Here is a 20,902-nt window from a genome sequence, read left to right on the forward strand (position 1 = left end):
GTTGCCTTCCATACTAATTGGGGACTACCAGTGAGGAAATCGAGGATCGAGATGCTCTGGGAGTTACTGAGCGCTAGGTCTTGGACCCTAGTGATGAGTTTCAAGGGAACATCTAAAAGAAAATCAGTCTATTTATCTTCCCCAATATCTTGTGCCCCCCCCCCACGGTCATATGTGTTTATTTATTTTCTCCCTATACCATTTCATGACTAGTCTGCAGCTGTTGTATTCAAGTTTGTATAGAAAATGCAGTTCATTGTGAGTATTTAATTATTCTATCTCTCACTCCCAGTGAACCCACAATTAGATAGGAGCATTTGGGTTAAGGATGCAGTAAGATGCTGGATAAAAATACAGGAAGTTTAAATGAAAGTATAAACATGAAGAGTATATTGACAATAGGTGGAGGATTGGGACTGTAGAGTACAACTATATCATGATCAGAGCAATAACACTGAGTAATTTCTGAAATACCTCTGATGTTCAAATTTTCAACAAATACAAAACTTTATTAACACCAATGCCACTGATGATTAATTGAACTTGGTAGGGTTAATTGTTTTAAGAATGGTGTATGTTAATTTCCTGCAGAGTAACACAGTAATATTTGTTAGGTAGGAAGATAATGATATCGCCAATGACACTTATTACCTTCTGCAGGGATTTACAGATGGAGACTTGTCAAAAATTCAATATGGTGGAGCCAATGTGTCTGGATTTCAAATTGTCGATTATGATGATCCAGTTGTAATGAAGTTCATGCAGCGATGGTTAGCCTTGGATGAGAAGGAGTATCCAGGAGGGAAAACAAGCAAAATTAAGGTAGGTTTACCATCTTTGCAATTTTTAAGGAACACATTTACAAAAAATACTATATAGTTACAGTGGTGAATGATTGAGTTTATGAAGCTTTGTCATAATGACAGTATTAATTTGAAGAACAAAAAAATCCGTCTTCCACCAGCATCAATAAAATTGGATTATCTGGTCATCATCATACTGCTACTTATGAAAGTTTGTTCTATGCAAATTGGCTAAGGTTTCCTGTGGTGTAGCACCATGAATATATTCCAAAAGTATTTAATTGTCTTGGGGACATCTTGGGATTGTGGAAAGATATACAAAATTGATTTCATTTTGTTTGAACATCAGAAGTGAGCGAGCACCCGGATAATGTTCTATTTAAAATTCAAAGTTATTGAATCATAGGGATTTAGCATGGAAAGAGGCCCTTTGGCTTAGCAAGAATGGACAGATCATCAGTCACCCATTTACACTAATCCTACATTAATACCATTGTTATTTTCCCCATAGTTTACCAATTTCTCTCAGATTTTGCTTACTTGTTCTCAGAGTTGAGAGGCAGGGGAAATTTGCAGTGACTGACTAATCTGCCATTCATATGTTTTGGAATGTAGCAAGAAACTGGAAGAAGCCCTGAACACCCCAACCAGAACCTGCAAACTCCACACAGGCAGCACACAAGTTCTACTAGTTGTGCCATTGAGTTACCTTTGGAGTAAATGCAGCTGAAATCTAATTTCTGGGTTAAGGAATCAATTCAGATAAAGATAGAGAGCAGCTATCACACAGATAATGACTGAATGACTCATTACAACAGCCGCACATATACACAACACAACCCAAAAATCTATTTGATTTCTGTTCTTTTAAAATTAACTTAGGATCTGCTGTTAGTTTGCAAAGCTTCATAACCATCTCAACAACTGAACATAAATCTTGAAAGAATATCACAGAGCATGTATATTCTCTTTATAATGTAACTCATAAAGTTTTGGAAACATACTGCTGAACCTGTGCTAGGGACTGTTACATTCCACATAGTGTTCAATTGGCAGGTTGGTCTACTATCGTCACATATACTGAGATACACTGAAAAATTTCTTTTTGCATTTAGTCAATATAGAACATTTCAACAGTTATACAAGGGAACAACAACAAAAGAGTGCAGAATAGAGTGTGCCAATACACAGAAAGAGGAGTGCAGGTAGACAATAAAGTGCAAGGCCATGATAAGGTAAACTGAGAGGTTGAATCATAAATCCATTCAATTGTCTGATAACAGAAAGATAAAAGCTGTTCTTCTGTTCGTTGGTATCTACTTTCAAGCTTTTGCATCTTCTGCTCAAAGGAGGGGTAGATGAGTAAACACAAAGTACTCTGCAGATGCTGTGGTCAAATCAAAACGTACAAAAGCTGGATGATCTCAGCAGGTCGGGCAGCATCCGTTGAAATGAGAAGTCAACGCATGCTCTGGACCTGCTGAGTTCATCCAGCTTTTGTACGTGTTGAGGGGTAGATGAGTAAATGTCCAGGGTGGGAGCAATTCTTGTGGGTTTATCTCCAGGCTTCAGCATTTCACCCTTCCTTTAGCTAGAACACATCTATAACAGGAAAGAATGGGATTTTTATTTTTATTAGTGATGAATAGCTAGTTTATAAAAGATCCCTTGAAGAGTAGCAAGATACTTAGGAGAGCTGTATAAGAATTAATAATTTAATTATTTGTCCTTTCAGTTATTAAGATCTTTGTTTCACTGCACTGATGAAAAATTAAGGGGATCATATGGCTTTTGAAAATGTAGCACATCCTTTTATCAATGGTGGGTGAATTCATTTTATTGTAATATGTGAATGATCAGGTAAGTGTTAGCTTGGTATTAGCTGGAATGGTAAATTTCTTCAAAGTATGTATAAAGCTAGTAATTAGTGCAATTTTATAGTTATCACAATCTGATGTACAAAATTAAATTGATGTACAAAATTCACATCTGTTCTTTTCAAATGAAACCAAATTTCAGAACAGAATGCAAATTGCAACTATTAGGATATTTACATTTAGTGCAAGCTACCAAAGACAAACTTTTGCTCTGTCAAATTTATGATGGTTACAACTTTTTTTGCCATTTTGCTAAAGAATTATTGAAAATTATAGGCCACTAATTGCAAATTAAATTCCAGAAATACCAATAAAAATAGATACATTTCATGTATTTGTATTAGCAAATAACAATGGTACTTTAAACCACACTAAAACAAAACAGAAACATCCTCATTTGCACCCTCAATTTAATAGCAGATAATAATTTGATTCTGTCTCATGGAAGAATGTTTAATAATTATAATGCTTCTGGCGTACTCTATTAAACATTCACAATTAGTGGTTGACATTTCTCCAAAATGAAAGATGCAGGCTTTAACTCTTCAGTGACAATGCAGGAAAACAAACTCTATTAGGTGTGTGAGAATGGTTGCAGGCATGTCTGATTTCAACAACTATTCTACTTTTGACTTTTTGATCTACTAAAGTCAAGAGGCACCTGTTAATGCCTCAGAAGGAGAATCTTGACTAGTGTGAAGGTAATGCCAAGGACGCTGGTTCTCAGGATGTTCATGTGGAGCTTAAGTGGTGCACTTCAGTTCCTTCTGACTCACAAACAAAATTTTATGATCATTATCCAACCCTGATGCATGATCTCTGTTTGGAAGTCATCACTATTGCTTGTCTAATTTAAAATGTAGATTGGGTACTTTCTCAATGTAGAAGAAAACATCAATAAATTCCCAGCTTCTTACATCTCCCAGCTACTTACAGCATCCCTAATCCCACCCACCCTCCTTCCCCCTCACCTGGTCTCACCTATCAACAGCCAACTTGTGCTCCTCCCCCTCCCCTCACCTCTGACTTCTGCCCCCTGATGAACGGTCTCAGCCCGAAACATTGTTTATTTCTGCCCAGAGGTGCTGCTTGACTTTCTGAGTTCCTCTAGCATTTTGTTAATGTTGCTCAAGATTTCCAGCATCTGCAGAATATTGTGTCTTGTTTTCAAAATACTTCTTTGTAGTGAGCTAATTGGTGGTAATGATAGTGTGTTGGTTGCTTCTTATTTCTCTTGTGACCCTGCATTGATCATGCTTTCAAAGATGTGACTTTGTGAGTTCTTCACCTGGAGGATTTTAGTAATTCATCCACGTTATTATGATCTGCTTCAGCAAACCCAACCTTAATTATCAATGTGACAATGCCAGTCTTGTAAGCCCACAGAATACACTCCAGCCATAATTTCCTCTATGTGCCATTCATTGATGCATGAGTTTGGCTTTCTTGATCTTGTACCTCTCATATAATGCACTATGGGTGGAGATTGACACTCTTAATTATAGCAAAATAAAGTTTCATCAATTGTGTGTATAGTCTATCAAGGGAGTTAAAGGCATTTTTTTCAATTGTATGGTTGTAAACTGTACAGACTTAGACTTCTTCAAAGAACTTTTATTTCTTTATAACAAAGCAGGGTTATTGTTTGTGACTGTAATACAGTGTGCATTTTGAAAAATAAATTAATGTATAAGTTAAAGAACAATAATTTGTTCATATTGATGTAGTGTCTGGAATTTCATTAGATTAACTAACCACTTCATGAGTCAAATTACTGGGAGTATCAATCTTACTGTATAATGAAGTTTATGCAGTCAATCTTTTTACAAATACTCTAATCAGGTGTATTATCTGTGGATGACCAGCGTCAAGAATACCCTATATATGTTTTACAAGCCTGCATTATTTAGTGCGTGTTACAAATGCTTACTATTCCCCCAGTCGTAATATCAACTCTAAACTTGCTCTCATTTCTGTGGTCCAAAGTTTTGTAATATTATGGAGTGTTAAAGGTGCAATGTGCTCCATGTAAAATTGATAAATATTGAAAGGTCAAATGACAGATGGTTAAGAATGGTAGCTAAATGAAACAATATAAAAATGATTTGCACTGTGAGTTGTGAGGAAAATGCAGAAAAGGTTCCAGGATATAGACAGGTTAAGTGAGTGGGAAAGGATGTGACAGGTAGTGTTCAATATGGAAAAATGTGTGGTTACACACTTCAGTAGAAAAAATCGAAAAGCAGATTTAATGGTAAGAGTGGGTGCTGGTGCCAGAGGATCAGGGTGTCCTTATAATCAAATCATTGTCCTTACAAGCAAATCACTCACTGAAAGTTAAAATATTTGGACAGCAAATAATTTGGAAGACAAATTCTATGCTGTCCTTCATTGCAAGATTTGAGTCCCAAGAAGTATTCAGAGTCCCAGTGAGATAGCTCCACCTGTTCAAGGAAGGATACAATTCCAACTCAGGGAAGGCTCACAAGATTTATTCTGTCGTACAGAGAATTGTTCTATGAGGAAAGGTTAAGGACACTGACCCAAAACTCTCCTGATCTTAGAAGAGTAAGAAGGGATCCCACTGAAGCTTTATGGGAATTGACAGTGAGTGTGCAGGGATTACAGTTCCCCTAGCAGGAGTGGCCAGAATCAGAAGTTGTCTCAAGGAAAGGGATCTGTTGTTCAGGACTCAGGAGAGAAAAAGCCCCTTCACCCAGACAGTGAGGAGTCTTTGGAATTCTCCAGACATGGAGCATGGATATTTCGTTGCAGCAAGTACTCAAGACAGACATAAATAAAGTTTTAGACATGAATGGAGTTGAAGCAAATGATCATCTCAGTATATCACAGCAGCAGGGCACTAGTACTATAAATGCAGAGGCTTGAAAACCTGATTGGAAAAAATGCTTAAGAACAGGATTTTGATCATACGCCTGTCTTGAATATTGGGCAAAAAAGTGTGTCAAGTATCACTTTAATATAACGATTTATGCCAGGTTACAGAAAGAAAAATATGGGAAATTATGCCAGACTTGTCCAGTCACAGTTTATGGTTGTGACACAGTGTACATGTACAGAATGCTTCCAGGAGAAATCCCATTGTAATTTTCCTCTTCAGCCAGTTTGTTGGTCAGGAGGAGGAGTTGAAATGGATCCAGGTGGCAGAGGTGAAGGAAAGTCTTCTTCGTATATTTCCACACAACACAGAAGGAGGTTGTTTCAGCACATCAAGTTTGTGCCAGTTCCTGGAATAATCCCATTCTCCTGTACCCCATTCTTCCAAAACTCCCTCTGGTTCCTCTCGTATTAACTGATTAACTCAAATGTTGTTGAGATGTTGGAGAAACCAGAGAACCCAAGAAAACACAGACAATCACAGGGACGATGTACAAGTGAACTCAGGAACGAACCCAGTTTATCGTAGCAGTAAAGCAGCAACCCCACCTGCTGCACCACTGTATCACCAATGGGGACATACTACCCAATTGTTTACAGATACTCCTAAGGGCTCTGTGCCTTGGGCTTGCACACCAGCAGGAAGACTCTAAATCTGGAAATTCATGGGTTATCTACATATAGTGATAATGAAACAAAGGGAGTGAACATACATTCTTACATTTGACTTTTAATCAACTTCTAAGGCTATAGTTTCAAAATAGAATTTTGTTTATATAATAGAGATGAGGTGGAATTTGAAAGTCATCCATTATTGACGTTTCCTACTCTAGAGAGCTATAGAGGCTCAGACGGAAAATATTGAGAGTGGGATTCTTTTTTGGATTTTCAGGGTATCAGTCCTTCAAGAGTTTGAAGACAGAACAAGGAGGTGGAATTGAAGACAAAATGGAATCTTATAGAATAGGGGAGCAGGCCTGAGGATCTAAAGGATCAGTTCTCAGCCTTCTTCCCTACATTCTTATATTCCACATTTTGTTCTGCCTTAGGGAGCCAGTTTGTCACATTTTCCATTATCCTCCATAGCACTTCACTGTAACCCTGAAACAAAAGGAATCTTTCACCCCTTCCTCTACGTTCATCTCCAAGAATGTTGCTTTCTTCGTCTGTGGAAAGGAGCCACACTTCTTTGTTTTCAGTGATCCTCTTGGTGCCATTTCTGTAACTGTTTCTTCCAGCATCCAACACTTACAGTTTTCCATTGAAAGGCTTCCAAGGATTAGCTCCGTGGTGTGATGTAGCACAGCACAATGTTGACAGTGGGGCTACATTCAAGCAAAGAGGCAGGATCTGCTGGATATTAAGTGTAAGGCAACGCCAACACACGTTAAATTATGAACTAGGACCTAGATATGGTGTGAATATGTGCAGGGTAAACACAAGGCTTTTCTGTTCAAAGGTTTCAGAATTGTTTGGTAACAGTCTTTACTTTTTTAAGTAGCTGCAGTCATTGAAAGTAAAATTTGTTTTTCTTGTACATTAACCACATCTCAATCTTTATTTATTGAGATACAGTGTGGAATAGGCTCATCTGACCTTTCAAGCCAAGCCGCCCAGCAGTCCCCTGATTTAATACAAGCCTATTCACTGGACAGTTTACAATGATGCATCTCCGGACTGTGGGAGGAAACCAGAGCATCCAGAGGAAAACCATGCAGTCAGTGGGAGAACATAGAAACTCCTTACAGGCAGTGGCAGGAATTGAACCCATATTGCCCTATTGAGTGCATCCAAAATTTTCTGTTCTTAAGGAGTTCTTAATTTGTGATCCGAGTCTCATTAAAATTACTGTCTTAATACCATACTGTAGAAATGGAACAGTTGTGGGACAAAAATGAAAGACAAAGCTCCTTCCTGTTTCTTCTGCTTCTAAAAGGCAGCATAGTAGCATAGTGGTTAGCTCACTTTATAGTAAAGGAAAACTGGGTTCAACAGCTGTTCCACAGCTGTTCCATTTCTACAGTATGGTACTAAGACAGTAATTTTAATGGGACTCGGATCACAAATTAAGAACTCCTTAACTAAGAACTTAAAATGTTGGATGCCCTCAATAGGTCAAGCAGCAGCTGTAAAAGAGAAACTAGCTTATTTTCTCTCTCTCTCAGTTGTGACAAAGGAACCGCAAACTGAAGCATTAAGTCAGTAATACCTGTTTTTGGTGATAACTGAAATACTAGAGGATCTTCAACCATTTTGAAATGTGTCTGATGCCTGTGCAGATTGGCCATGGGCTGTTCCATTGCTTGAGCTTGTACAGTAGAAAAATCCACAATTGCCTGTTTGCTTCTTGACTTGGAAATCCCTCATCGTGTAAGGATGTGAGAATCAGGTTTGATATCATTGATCTATGCCCTGAATTTTTTTCAATAGTACAATAGTATAGTGCAATACATAAAACATTATAAATTACAATAAGAAATAGATATTAAAAATAAATTAAATAAGTATTGCTAAAGAGAGGTAGTGCTCATGAGATGGGTCAATATCCATTCAGAAATCTGATTGCAGAGGGGAAAGAGCTGTTCCTAAAACACTGAGTGTATGTATTCAGGCTCCTTGACCTCCTTTCTGATGATAGTAAGAGAGAATGTCCTCGGTGATGGGCATTTTGAGTCATCGCATTTTGAAGATGTCCTTGATGCTGTGGAGTGCCCATAATGGAGCCTCTGCAACTTTTTAACAGTCCTAGGTAGTAGCCCGTCCCCACTGGATTATGATGTAGCCTGTCAGAATGCTCTGCACGGTATATCTGTAAAAACTTGTTGGAGTCTTTGGTGACATACCAAATCTCCTCAAACTTCTAATGAAATACTGTATTCTCACTGACATGCCTTCTTTGTAATTGCATCAATAGGTTGGGCCAAAAATAGATCTTCAGAGATATTTATACCCAGGAATTTGAAACTGCTCACTCTTTCCACTGCTGATCTCTCAATGAGGACTGGTGTCTGTTCCTTCAGCTTTCCTTATGAAGTCCACAATCAGATCCTTAGACTTACTGATGTTCAGTATGAGGTTGTTGTTGCAACACCACTCAGCTAGCCAATCTGTCTCACTACTGCACACATCCAAGTCAATTCAAGTCAAGTTTATTGTCATTTCGACCATAAACCGCTGGTACAGTATACAGTAAAAATGAAACAATGTTCCTCCAGGACCCTGGTGCTACGTGAAATACAAAACTAAACTAGACAGCACAAGGCTACACTAGACTACATAAAGCAACATTTAAAAAACTGCACTAGACTACAGACCTGCACAGAACTACATAAAGTGCACAAAACAGTGCAGGGCAGTACAATAATTATATAAACAAGACAATAGGCACAGTAGAGGACAAATTACAATATCATAATAAATGATGTAGATGTCAGTCTAGACTCTGAGTATTGAGGAGTCTGATGGTTTGGGGGAAGAAACTGTTGCACAGTCTGGTTGTGAGAGCCCGAATGCTTTGGGTACCTTTTGCCAGATGGCAGGAGGGAGAAGAGTTTGTATGAGGGGTGAATGGGGTCCTTCACAATGCTGTTATCTTTGTGGGTGCAGCGTGTGCTGTAAATGTCTATAATATCAAGAAGAGAGACCTTGATAATCTTCTCAGCTGACCTCACTATCTGCTGCAGAGTCTTGTGATCCAAAATGGTGCAATTCCCAAACCAGGCAGTGATGCAGCTGCTCAGGATGCTCAGGATCCCCGTCACCATCTGAGATTCTCCCAACAACAGTTGAGTCATTGGCAAACTTGCAGTATAGATGGTGTTTGAGCTGTGCCTAGAAACACAATCGTGGATGTAGAAAGAGTTAACCATGCACCTTAAAGGTGCGGCCATGTTGATTGTCAGCGTGATGGTACTTCTGTTCCACGCTGACTCTGGTCTCCCAATGAGTAAGTCAGGATACAGTTGCAGAGGAAGGTACAGAGGCTCAGTTTTTGAAGCCTGTTGATTGGTACTGAGGTTGATTAGTACTGATAGTTTTAAAACAAAGCTGCAATCAATAAACAGCAGCCTGACGTAGGTATTGTTGTTGGCCAGGTGGAGATTATAAAGAGATTATCTCAGATTATGATTTATTTCTCAATTGTTTTGTGTACTAAACCACACTTAACACCCGATTAACATAACCACCATTTAACTTATTCTAGTTATATTATTTGTTGGACATTGTGCAAAAAACGGCAGTCACAATTGCCAATGAAACAACAGTGTCAGTACTGCAGTTGTCATTTCACAGTGTATCACACAGTCGTCATGAATACTGTATTATAACTCATGCTTCATTTCTTTTTCCATTCATTCCTTTGCAGTACACTTCTGCTCTGACCTATGATGCTGTTCAAGTGATGACTGAAGCATTTCGCTATCTACGCAAACAGAGAATTGACATCTCTAGGCGAGGTAGCACTGGCGATTGTCTTGCCAACCCTGCTGTTCCCTGGGGTCAGGGCATTGAAATAGAGAGGGCATTAAAGCTGGTAGGTATCTCTTTGTTTATAAGCATTAAACATGTTTACTAAGATATTAAAGAAAAAATGTGTGAGGAAGATGGACCATTATCTTCAAGAACTTGCTTAACAAGGTAGCGAACAGGAATTAGTTATTATTATTAGGTATTGCCAGCTACTATAAACTAATATACTGTACAACTATAGGAAACACTGTTACATAATATATTTCATTTCATTCTTGTGATATATTAACTACTGGGTAGGCCAGTTTTTATTGCTTCTCCCTACTTGTCCTTGAGAATATGGTGCTGAATTAGGACCTTGAATCTGCACAGTCCATGTGGTAAAAGTACTTTTATAATACTATCATTTGCATAATTAATTTATGATGGATGGCATTTATTTACTGACTGAGAGTATTTAAAAAAATGTTTGTGAAATGATGGAAGATTAAGACTAACTGATTGCCAGCCGGTTGCGTAGTGGCATTGGTGCCGGAATTTCAGGCAAATTGTCCCAGGTTCGAATCTGGCCAGCTCCTTGCACACTTCCCATCCAAGCTGCGTTGAACATCAAGCTAACAACTCAACCTTGTTAAAAAAAAGACAGACAAATGCTAAAGAAATGGCAAGGTTGTCCCAACATGTGCCACAAGTCTTGGAGAGGTACAACAGTAACAAACAATTCTAAGTAATTCTAAGCTACCAATTATTTTGTTTAAAAAATGACAGCTGGAAGCTTCAGAGAGGCTGTTGGGGAGATCTACCAGGATTCTGCCTTAAGAGGAAAGGCTGAGCAAGCTAGGGCTTTTCTCCTTAGAGCAAATGAAGATGAGAGAGGTGTATAAGATTGAGAGGTATAGATAGAGTGGGCACCAGCAATGGCCAATACAGGAAGACATTGGATTAAGTTGAGTGAAGGATAGTTCCGGGGAGATGTTAAAGGTAGGTGTCTTATACAGAGAGTGGTGCATGCCTGGAAGGCACTGCTGGAGATGGTGGTAGAGACTGATACAATAGGGACTTTCAGGCACAGGAATGTAAGAAAAATGGAATGTTATGGATTGTGTAAGAGGGAGGGTAACATTGATCGTAGAGTAGATTTATATTGGTCCGCACAGCTTCATGGGCTGATGGGGACATTCTGTACTGTATTTTTCTATGTTCTGTGTTCGGTGAATTAAATCATCTGGGTATGTTTGCTCCTTGCACAGTATAATCAATACTGCTACTGCAAGCTTTGTGTTTATGATCACATCGTTGCAAGGTTTCTGACAATCCAAACATATGAATAATAGGTCAGTTTTCAATACTGTCGTATATAAAAATAAATTGCAGACCAGAATTACTTGATTGTGGATTGTGTAGCCTATTCGCAGAAAAAATATTTTTGTCTTTGACAAAGATACTCTTTATGATGTGTTTTAACTGACTGAAAACAGACAAAGGGTCTGAATGCTGACTATTCTCATTATTTTGGCATTAATATCCTAAAAGAAACCAATCTGCAAGAAAAAAATTGGGGAAGGTTGTCAGAGATACTCATCTTGGGAAATACTCTCACTGTCATGTTAAATGATTCTTATGGAGTGCCATTTAACAGGACATTCAGTTGCTAAATTATGATATACACAGTTTATAAATGATGTTTTAAAAAAGCTAAAAGGATATTCTTTTGTCACAATCATTTCTAAATATAGGTTCGCATTGATGGTTTGACAGGAAATATCCAGTTTGATCAATTTGGAAGAAGAGTCAACTACACAGTAAATATAATGGAACTCAAAAATAGCGGCCCTCGGAAGGTACTAGATTAAGTCAATCTTTATGTCTTTATATTGCAATTTGTTTCATATTTATTTTTTGAATATCATTAAATTTAACATTTTTAACTTGTTTACCCCTTGAAACTGATATAACCCTTTCCAGTATGGATCATTGATACCAGGTACTAACTTGTTATATATTTCAAGAGTTATGTACTTACTTGGTACGTAGTTTCTTGATGGGACTTTTAGCATCTTACCTTTGGCAGATGTTATGAAGCATACTTTATTTATCTCCTTATGACATGGAGCTGCTTAGTCCGTGCCACAGAGATGATGTTAGCTATGGTCAGCAGCTCTGTGGCACAAAGATGTTCATATTTAAGAACGGTGTTGAATACTTCTAATAATTTTATTGTGAAACTGACAGATTGGATACTGGAATGAAGTTGACAAGATGGTTGTTACAGCAACAGATTTTCTTGCTGGGAATGAAACCGCAGGAATGGAGAATAAAACCGTTATAGTAACAAGCATTATGGTATGTTGTTGAGCACATTACAAAGAATTACCCGTGGTAATTAAAAGATAAAGCTTTGCATGCAGATATCAGTGAAATTAGAATGTTTTAGCAATCTTAATAAATTTGTCTATTTACTTTGTAGTTTTGTTAATTGGAAACAATTTGAAATTGCATTATTTGTCTCATTAGAAAAGGTTTTCTTTTTGACATGATTGTTTTAATCACAGCTTATGTCAAGCATTTGTAATGTTGGAAATACTGCTTTCTCTTTAAGTGATGTCAATTTCTTTAGTTTTTGGGGCTTACAAAACTTTTATAAAAGAGGAACCCCAGGTGTTGATTAGCATCAGACTATTGCCATCTCAGATTCTGTTTCATATTTGGCCAATCATAATTTATGTTAACATACATTCAATTCTTCAGAGTTTGCCAACAGTAAGCTCACACTGTTGATGATACTTTTTATCATATAGATCTTAATAAAAGGTACCTGATTTTGAAATAACAACTTTACATCTGCTAACATATTGATCACCAGCTTTGCGTCAAAAACAACTGGGCAATCCTAGCATAGTCATTTAATTGCAAGGTTTTTAACCTGGAATGAGCATCCAAATTCTTAAATTCAAATCTCATCTTGATGACTAGTAAAATTATTTCAATTAGCTACATCATTTAAGTTACAAAATTTCAATCACCATCACTGCAATTATATTGCTCCAACCAATCAGAAAATCACTACAATCCAGACCCAGAACAAGGCCGATCAATATACTCATTTGTACCAATCTGCTTTTAATAAAATAAACAGGATTCTGATTTTGTGCACTTCCTTCCATCAAGGCAAACCTTGGAAATTCATGCTCATAGATATCTTGCAGTTGTGTAAATTTGGGAGAGCAGTCCAGTAGCAGCTTCAGGTGCTGAAGCTCTTTGGGTCATTTATTGACTGACATCCCAGAGTCTTCCATTGCACTCTGGAATCAGCCCTCTTACACCAGAAGTGGCAACCCCTTGACGTGCACATTGGAAGAGCTGGCCAACTGCGTTATCATTGACTCTAGGCTCCATAAAGGGTTCACAACATTAGAAGCTTGCTTCTTTATTATTACCAACCCTTTCCATCTGTATGACTCCATTTTGAACAATGTTTGCAAGTAGCACTGTGAGTAGCAAAATCAGGTAACACATTTGTGGTGCTGTTCCATAACTGCTTACTAAGATGACCTTGATCTGTAGTAGGTGATAGTTCGATAGTTCCATTTAATATCAGAAAATGTGTACAATATACATCCTGAAATTCTTGTTCTTCACAAACATCCACGGAAACAGTAGGGAATCCCAAAGAATGAGTAACAGTTAAAATATTAGAACCTCAATGCCCCCCATTTGCCCCTCCCATGCACAAAGAAACATAGAAACAAAGAAAACCTACAGCACAATACAGGCTCTTTGGCCCACAAAGTTGTGCCGAACTTGTCCCTACCTTAGAAATTACTAGGGTGACCCATAGCCCCCTATTTTTCTAAGCTCCATGTACCTATCCAAAAGTCTCTTAAAAGACCCTATAGTATCCGCCTCCGCCACCGTTGCCAGCAGCCCATTCCACGCACTCACCACTCTCTGCGTAAAAAAACTTAACCCCTGTACCTACTCCCGATCTCCTTAAACCTGTGTCCTCTTGTGGCAGCTATTTCAGCCCTGGGAAAAAGCCTCTGACTATCCACACAATCAATGCCTCTCATCATCTTATACACCTACAAGTAGCAACAAAGCAATGACTCCCCCCCACCCTCACCCACCTCCACAAAACAGCATCAGCACCCTCCACCCACCAAGAAACACCATGATCTGCAATACAACAAAAATTAATTGTTCACCCGACAAAAGATGATCTGCTGTTCAGCGACATCAAGTCATGTAGGTGGTGGAAGTTAAACTGATAATTGGATGAGCATAGATTTTGGTGATAGATCTAGCATGTGTAAACCTTAATGTAATAACAGCCCCTTTAGTTCAAAGTACCAAGTGAATAGAGGAGGGGTAACCACGTGATCAATAGGAAGATTCTAGCAAGGGTTAGCGGTTTTGGCACAATGAAATGGGCATACAAGGAGCTAGTGAGCGAATAATTTCAAGCAGACCCAGAGAGTGAATTGAATGGTTGCACAATGGCCCAGTATGGAAATACCAATGCCCTTGAACGGAAAAGCCCCTAAAAAGAAGTGGATACAGCCCATTCCGTCATGGGTAAAGCCCTCCCCATCATTCAGCATATCTACATGGAGCATCTATCATCCAGGACCCTTTTAGGCCATGCTCTCTTCTCAGTGCTGTCACCAGGAAAAAGGTGCAGGGGCCTTAAGACCTTCACTCCCAGGTTTAGGAACAGTTATTACTCCTCAACCATCGGGAACTTGAACTTCACTTACCCCAACACAGAACTGATTCCACAACCTATGGAGTCCCTTTCAAGGACTCTCCAACTTGTGTTCTTGATATTTATTTATTATCTTTGTTTTATCTTTTTGCATTGGCATGGTTTGCTGTCTTTCACACATTGGTTGTTTATTAGTCTTGTGTGTGGTCTTTCATTGATTCTGTTATGTTTCTTTGTATTCACTGTGACTGCCCACAAGAAAATGAATGCCAGGGTTGCATATAATGATATATATGTACTTTGATAATAAATTTACTTTGAACTTTGACCTTTAACCATGACATAAGAAAATGGCATCAAATGGACTTACTGCAATCCGTTGCAGGATTAGGAGGAAGAATCAAGCCATTTGTGCTTTCTGTCTGGCATTTTAAGAGTAGCCAAGACTGCTGTCATCAAATTTAACTGTTCTATGATCTTGCAGTGACATTAAAAAAAATGTTCTATGATACAATCTTTCTTTTGTAGGAATCACCCTACGTGATGCTGAAGAAAAATTATGAACAGTTTGAAGGAAACGACCAGTATGAAGGTTATTGTGTGGATCTGGCTGCAGAAATAGCTAAACATTGTGGCTTTAAGTACAAACTCTCCATTGTCCCTGATGGGAAATACGGTGCTAGGGATGCAGAGACAAAAGTTTGGAATGGAATGGTTGGAGAATTGGTATATGGGGTAAGAAAACAAAATATAGTGCACTTAATATATTTCATTCAATAATTACTCTGTGCTTAATAGATAAGACAAGATTATCAAGAAAATAGGATTTTTATGATGATTTAGCCATTATCAGAACCTGTGGAAATATAACTGTTTTCAATCTATCTCAACATACAGAATATAAAGTAAGATGCTCTGTTCTGTTACTTACAGAAATGAAGGAATCGAGAAAATCATATGATAATGATTGCTAATTATATTTCCTAAAGTAATGAGATGCATTTATTGAAAGATGGATGTAAATTATGTTTCCATTGCAGATTTGGTAGTACAAATCCAAACATTTAGAATGACAAAAATTGCAGTCAATTTGTAATTAATCAACATTTGTTGAACAACATTTATTTCCGTGATGTTGGATCAAGCAGCCTTTTTGCACAGTATAATGACTAAGTAATTATATCTTTAATATGCAAAAGATTCCACATCATTAAGAACAATAATTTGCATATTTTTATTATAATGTGTGTCTTGATTATAAAGTTGGGTGCAATGGAGAACTGAGTTTTTTTAATTCCTTGAGTTAGAATAACACAAGGAATTCCTGACTTTATTGCACTTTACATTCATCAAAATAAATGTCTTTTCTACAGCAGCTTTGGATTAGCAGCCTTCAGATTAGTATCTACAATGAAATATAGTAATACCAAAATACCAAACAGGTAAATTGTAGCAGGTTGACTAATGGGAAAAATAGCCTAACAATTAAGTGGAAAATCTTAATTCAGAATAACACTGAAAAGTCTCAATGGAGTGGATGTGGAGAAGATGATTCCTATGGTGGGGGAGTCTAAGACCAGAAGTCAAAGCCTCAAAATATAGGGATGTCCTTTTAGAATGGAAATGAGGAGGAATTTCTTTAGCCAGAGAGAGGTGAATCTGTGGAATTTGTTTCCAAAGGCGACTGTGAAGACCAAGTCATTGGGTATATTTAAGGCAGAGACTGATAGATTCTTGATTAATCAGGCATGAAGGGATACGGGAAGAAGGCACAAAATTGGGACTGAGAGGAAATATGGATCAGCCATGATGAAATGGCGAAGCAGACTCGATGGGTCAAATGGCCTAATTCTGCACCTTTATCTGATGGTCTTACTGTCCTAATCTGAATTGGATAATTAAACTAAATTAACTTTTTTTAAAAGGTTGGAAGAGTGTTCACAGAAAATGATTTTGCCAGTGGTACAAACTAATTTACTAACAAAGTATAAAATGATTTCTGTGTTTTGTGGTTTCAGAAAGCAGACATTGCAGTAGCTCCACTGACAATCACGTTGGTAAGAGAAGAGGTTATCGACTTTTCAAAGCCCTTCATGAGTCTTGGGATATCCATCATGATAAAGAAACCACAGAAGTCGAAACCAGGAGTATTCTCCTTTCTAGATCCATTAGCTTATGAAATCTGGATGTGCATTGTCTTCGCTTACATCGGGGTCAGCGTAGTTTTATTCTTGGTCAGCAGATTTAGTCCATATGAGTGGCACACTGAAGAATACGAAGATGGACGGGAAACACAAAGTAACGACCAAACTAATGAATTTGGGATATTTAATAGTCTCTGGTTTTCTCTGGGTGCCTTTATGCAGCAAGGATGCGATATTTCGCCAAGGTTGGTCACTCAAGCATTTTAGCTTTGTGCATTTTTGGTCCCTATCTGTTGCTACAGTGTGTGTGTGTGTATATATATATTCACATTTAACAAAATCAAAGAAAAAATCTTGCCAAAAGGTGAACTTTTTGATCCTGAAGAGGGAAAATTATATGTAAAAAAAACTATTTTTCAAATCAAAGAAGTACATGAATGGTACACTGTTATGTCATTCGTGTATTTCCATTGTGATCTTATATGTACACCTGCTGCTGAGACCGTAAAATGCATAAGGTTATAGTCATTACTGTCATCTTGGAGGGATACCGTGTTTTTGCTGCATATTCCCATTTCTCTCTCCACGGTTCATGTTTACATAACAAAGGCAAGTACAAGGAATGTTCATAAAGGTAAGGATCTTCAGCCTAGTTAATTCATCAGTCATCTCATCATCCAATTTATGTTTTTATCCACATTGGTCTATTTATGGTTGGGTAAAGGTGTTAATATCTTTATAAATAGTTTATGTTGGAAGTTTCCTAGTCCTACACCTTCATCATTGAGAAATGAGAAATTAATCTGTTCACTTGAAGTGGTCTTCCTTGAAACACTGAGATCTTCCAGCATTAAATATGCTAGCTTGAACCTTCTGAAGGGGTGAGAGAATGTAGAAGCATCTTTAGTTTTCAATGTATGTCTATTTAAATATATGTACCTATTGCTTTATTGATGTTAAATAGGACTGAAAGCTACATACTGATCATTTTCCATGGCAGCATTTCTATTAGTTATTAAATAAGTAAAGGTTTATAGAGATTTATTTTAATTATTATTATTACTAGCCAAGTGCTGAATTGATAATACTTTTAAGATCTGAGAGTAGAAAAAAATGTTAATAATTGTGAAGTGTATGCCTTACTTATAAAATATTTATATTGCCATGACTTTATTTGTAGAAGAATAGAAGTAAGACTCAGTCTGAAGCTATATTTTTGCTCTTAAAGTATCTGGAGAGGTAGCCCAGATACATGTAGGTCAACTAAATGTTATTTACTTGGAACAATTCTGCACTTACAAATATGCATTGTGTTTGACACTATCAGGTTAAGAAATGATAGATGTTAAGAAAATAATACTATGTCTTTCTTCAAAGAAAGGGGCTTCCCTTCCTCCAGCATTGACGTTGCCTTCAACCACATCTCTTCCATTTTGTGCACACCTGCCCTCACCATATCCTCCTGCCACCCTACCAGGGATAGGGTTCCTCTTGTACCACCCATACAACTTCCATGTCCAACACATAGTTCTCCGTAACTTCACCATCTCCAATGGGATCCCACCACCAAGCACATTCCCCCCCCCCCGCCCCCAACTTTCTGCTTTCTATAGGGATTACTCCCTACATGACTCCCTTGTTCATTTGTCCCTCCCCACTGTTCTCCCTCTTGGCATTTATCCCTACAAGTGGAACAAGTACTACACCTGCCCCTGCACTACGCTTCAGGGCCCCAAGCAGTCCTTCCAGGTGAGGTGACACTTCACCTGTTGGGGTCATATACTGTATCCGGTGCTCCCGGCATGGCCTCTTTTATATTGATGAGACCCAACATAGATTGGGAGACCGCTTTGCCAAGCACCTACACTCCATCTGCCAGAAAAAGCGGGATCTCCCAGTGGTAGCCCATTTTAATTCCACTCCCAATTCCCCTTCCGACATGTCAGTCCATGGCCTCTTTTACTGTCGCAATGAGGCCACACTCAGGTTGGAGGTGCAACACCTGGTATGCCACCTGGATGGCATGAACATCAATTTCTCGCACTTCCAGTAATGCCTCTCTTCACTGTTCCCCGATTCCCATTTCCCTCTCTCACCTTATCTCCTCAATTGCCTATCACCTTTCTCTGTGCTCCTCCTCCTTTTCTGTCTTCTTCTATCAGATTCCCCCTTCTCCAGCCCTGTGTCTCTTTCTCCAATCAACTCCCTAGCTCTTTACTTCACCCCTACCCTCTCCCAGTTTCACCCACCACCTTGTGCTTCTTCCTCCCCTCCCCCCACCTTCTTACTCTGACCCCTCATCTTTTTTTCTCCAGTCTTGATGAAGGGTCTTGTCCCGCAATGTCGACTGTTCTCTTTTTCCATAGATGCTGCTTAGCCTGCTGAGTTCCTCCAGCGTTTTGTGTGTGTTGCTGCTATCTAACCAGAAATGTTTTTGTTAACACACACAAAGTGCTGGGGAAACTCAGCAGGTCAGGCAGCATCTATTAAAAATGAATAGAAAGTCAACATTTCAGGCCAAGACCCTTCTTCAGGACTGTGAAGGATGGGGGTAGATGCCAGAATAAAAGGGTGTGGGGGGGGAGGGGAAGGAGGCTAGCTGGAAGGTGATAGTTGAAGCAAAGTGGGAGAGAAAGGTAGAGGGCTAGAGAAGAAGGAATCTGATAGGAGAGGAGAGTGGACATGGCGACTCGGCAGCGGGGGGGGGGGGGGGGGGGGCGGGGTGGAAAGGCAGGTGAAAAGAAGTAAAAGGCCAGAGCAGGGAATTGAGGGGGGGGGGGGTGCAGAATTTCTGTTATTTTTAATAACCAGAAGAAGAGCTGGGGAATAATTCTGAGTTAAAGCTTTAATCTTCTTTAACATCCTATTAATTACACTTAACCATATGAGTTGGCTCCAGGTAAATAACCACCGCAGGTACCATTGCTAAGAGCTCATAATCAGGCTTATGAAATAGATGCTTGGTTCATTTCAACCGCAGTACAGACGGTATTTTCTTGGTGTTTCCTATTTTCATCATCTGGGCTTTGAACAGGTTTTTCTGGCTTGATTAAACTGCAGTAGGGACTTCAAATTCTGCCATTTGGAAGCCTGGGCTCATAGCCAATAACATCTTTTACTCCTTGCTTATTTTCTCCTAATAGGGAGTTGAATGGGCTCCAGATAGCACCTCACCTTCACCCTGGTGCCACCAAGATCAGGAATTCAGCCTGATTAAACCATACAATTTAAATCTTATTGCCCAGTCATATTGTGAAATATTCAGTCAAATGGATTGAAATCAATATCTCAGTCTTTATCAGTTGATAGAGTGCTGTAAGAAGTTTATGAAGATAGCAATGCTAGCAAAATAAAGCAATGACAATACCCAGTATGTTAACAAAATAGCAATGACAATACCCAGTATGTTAACAAAATAGCAATGACAATACCCAGTATGTTAACAAAATAGCAATGACTATACCCAGTATGTTAACAAAATAGCAATGACTATACCCAGTATGTTAACAAAATAGCAATGACAATACCCAGTATGTTAACAAAATAGCAATGACAATACCCAGTATGTTAACAAAATAGCAATGACTATACCCAGTATGTTAACAAAATAGCAATGACTATACCCAGTATGTTAACAAAATAGCAATGACAATACCCAGTATGTTAACAAAATAAAGCAATGACTATACCCAGTATGTTAACAAAATAGCAATGACTATACCCACCTATTTTCAGAATGATTGCAGTACCTTCAAGTAACCATAGGTATAACCTTTCACTAATTAGTATAGATTGATTGAGTGCAGCTCACCAAAGTAACAAACTTCTTATTGCATTACCTAGCAAGGTATAAGTGATATCTGACTAACTGAAGTAGTACCTACTTGTGTTCTAGTCGGTACCACTCCAGTACTGGATAGCCCCATATTAACACTACAACTCTCTATATCACCAGAAGCCTAGACCTTTTCTACTGTTCTGGACTTCATACTCTTACTATGGGAT

The 20,902-nt window shown here is 38.4% G+C and overlaps 1 protein-coding gene across 3 annotated transcripts in view; it reads left to right on the forward strand.

The window, feature by feature from the left end:
* gria2b (glutamate receptor, ionotropic, AMPA 2b) overlaps positions 1–20,902 on the forward strand; it is a 126,286-nt gene that overhangs the window by 82,981 nt on the left and 22,403 nt on the right. For all 3 annotated transcript variants that reach the window (XM_059963359.1, XM_059963360.1, XM_059963361.1), the window contains exons 6-11: positions 661–822; positions 9,945–10,112; positions 11,785–11,889; positions 12,281–12,391; positions 15,282–15,488; positions 16,772–17,142. In XM_059963359.1, coding sequence (XP_059819342.1) covers positions 661–822; positions 9,945–10,112; positions 11,785–11,889; positions 12,281–12,391; positions 15,282–15,488; positions 16,772–17,142 — 1,124 coding nt within the window. The remainder of the gene's footprint in view (positions 1–660; positions 823–9,944; positions 10,113–11,784; positions 11,890–12,280; positions 12,392–15,281; positions 15,489–16,771; positions 17,143–20,902) is intronic.

Source organism: Hypanus sabinus, chromosome 3, assembly GCF_030144855.1.
Source record: "Hypanus sabinus isolate sHypSab1 chromosome 3, sHypSab1.hap1, whole genome shotgun sequence".
Classification (NCBI taxonomy): domain Eukaryota; kingdom Metazoa; phylum Chordata; class Chondrichthyes; order Myliobatiformes; family Dasyatidae; genus Hypanus; species Hypanus sabinus.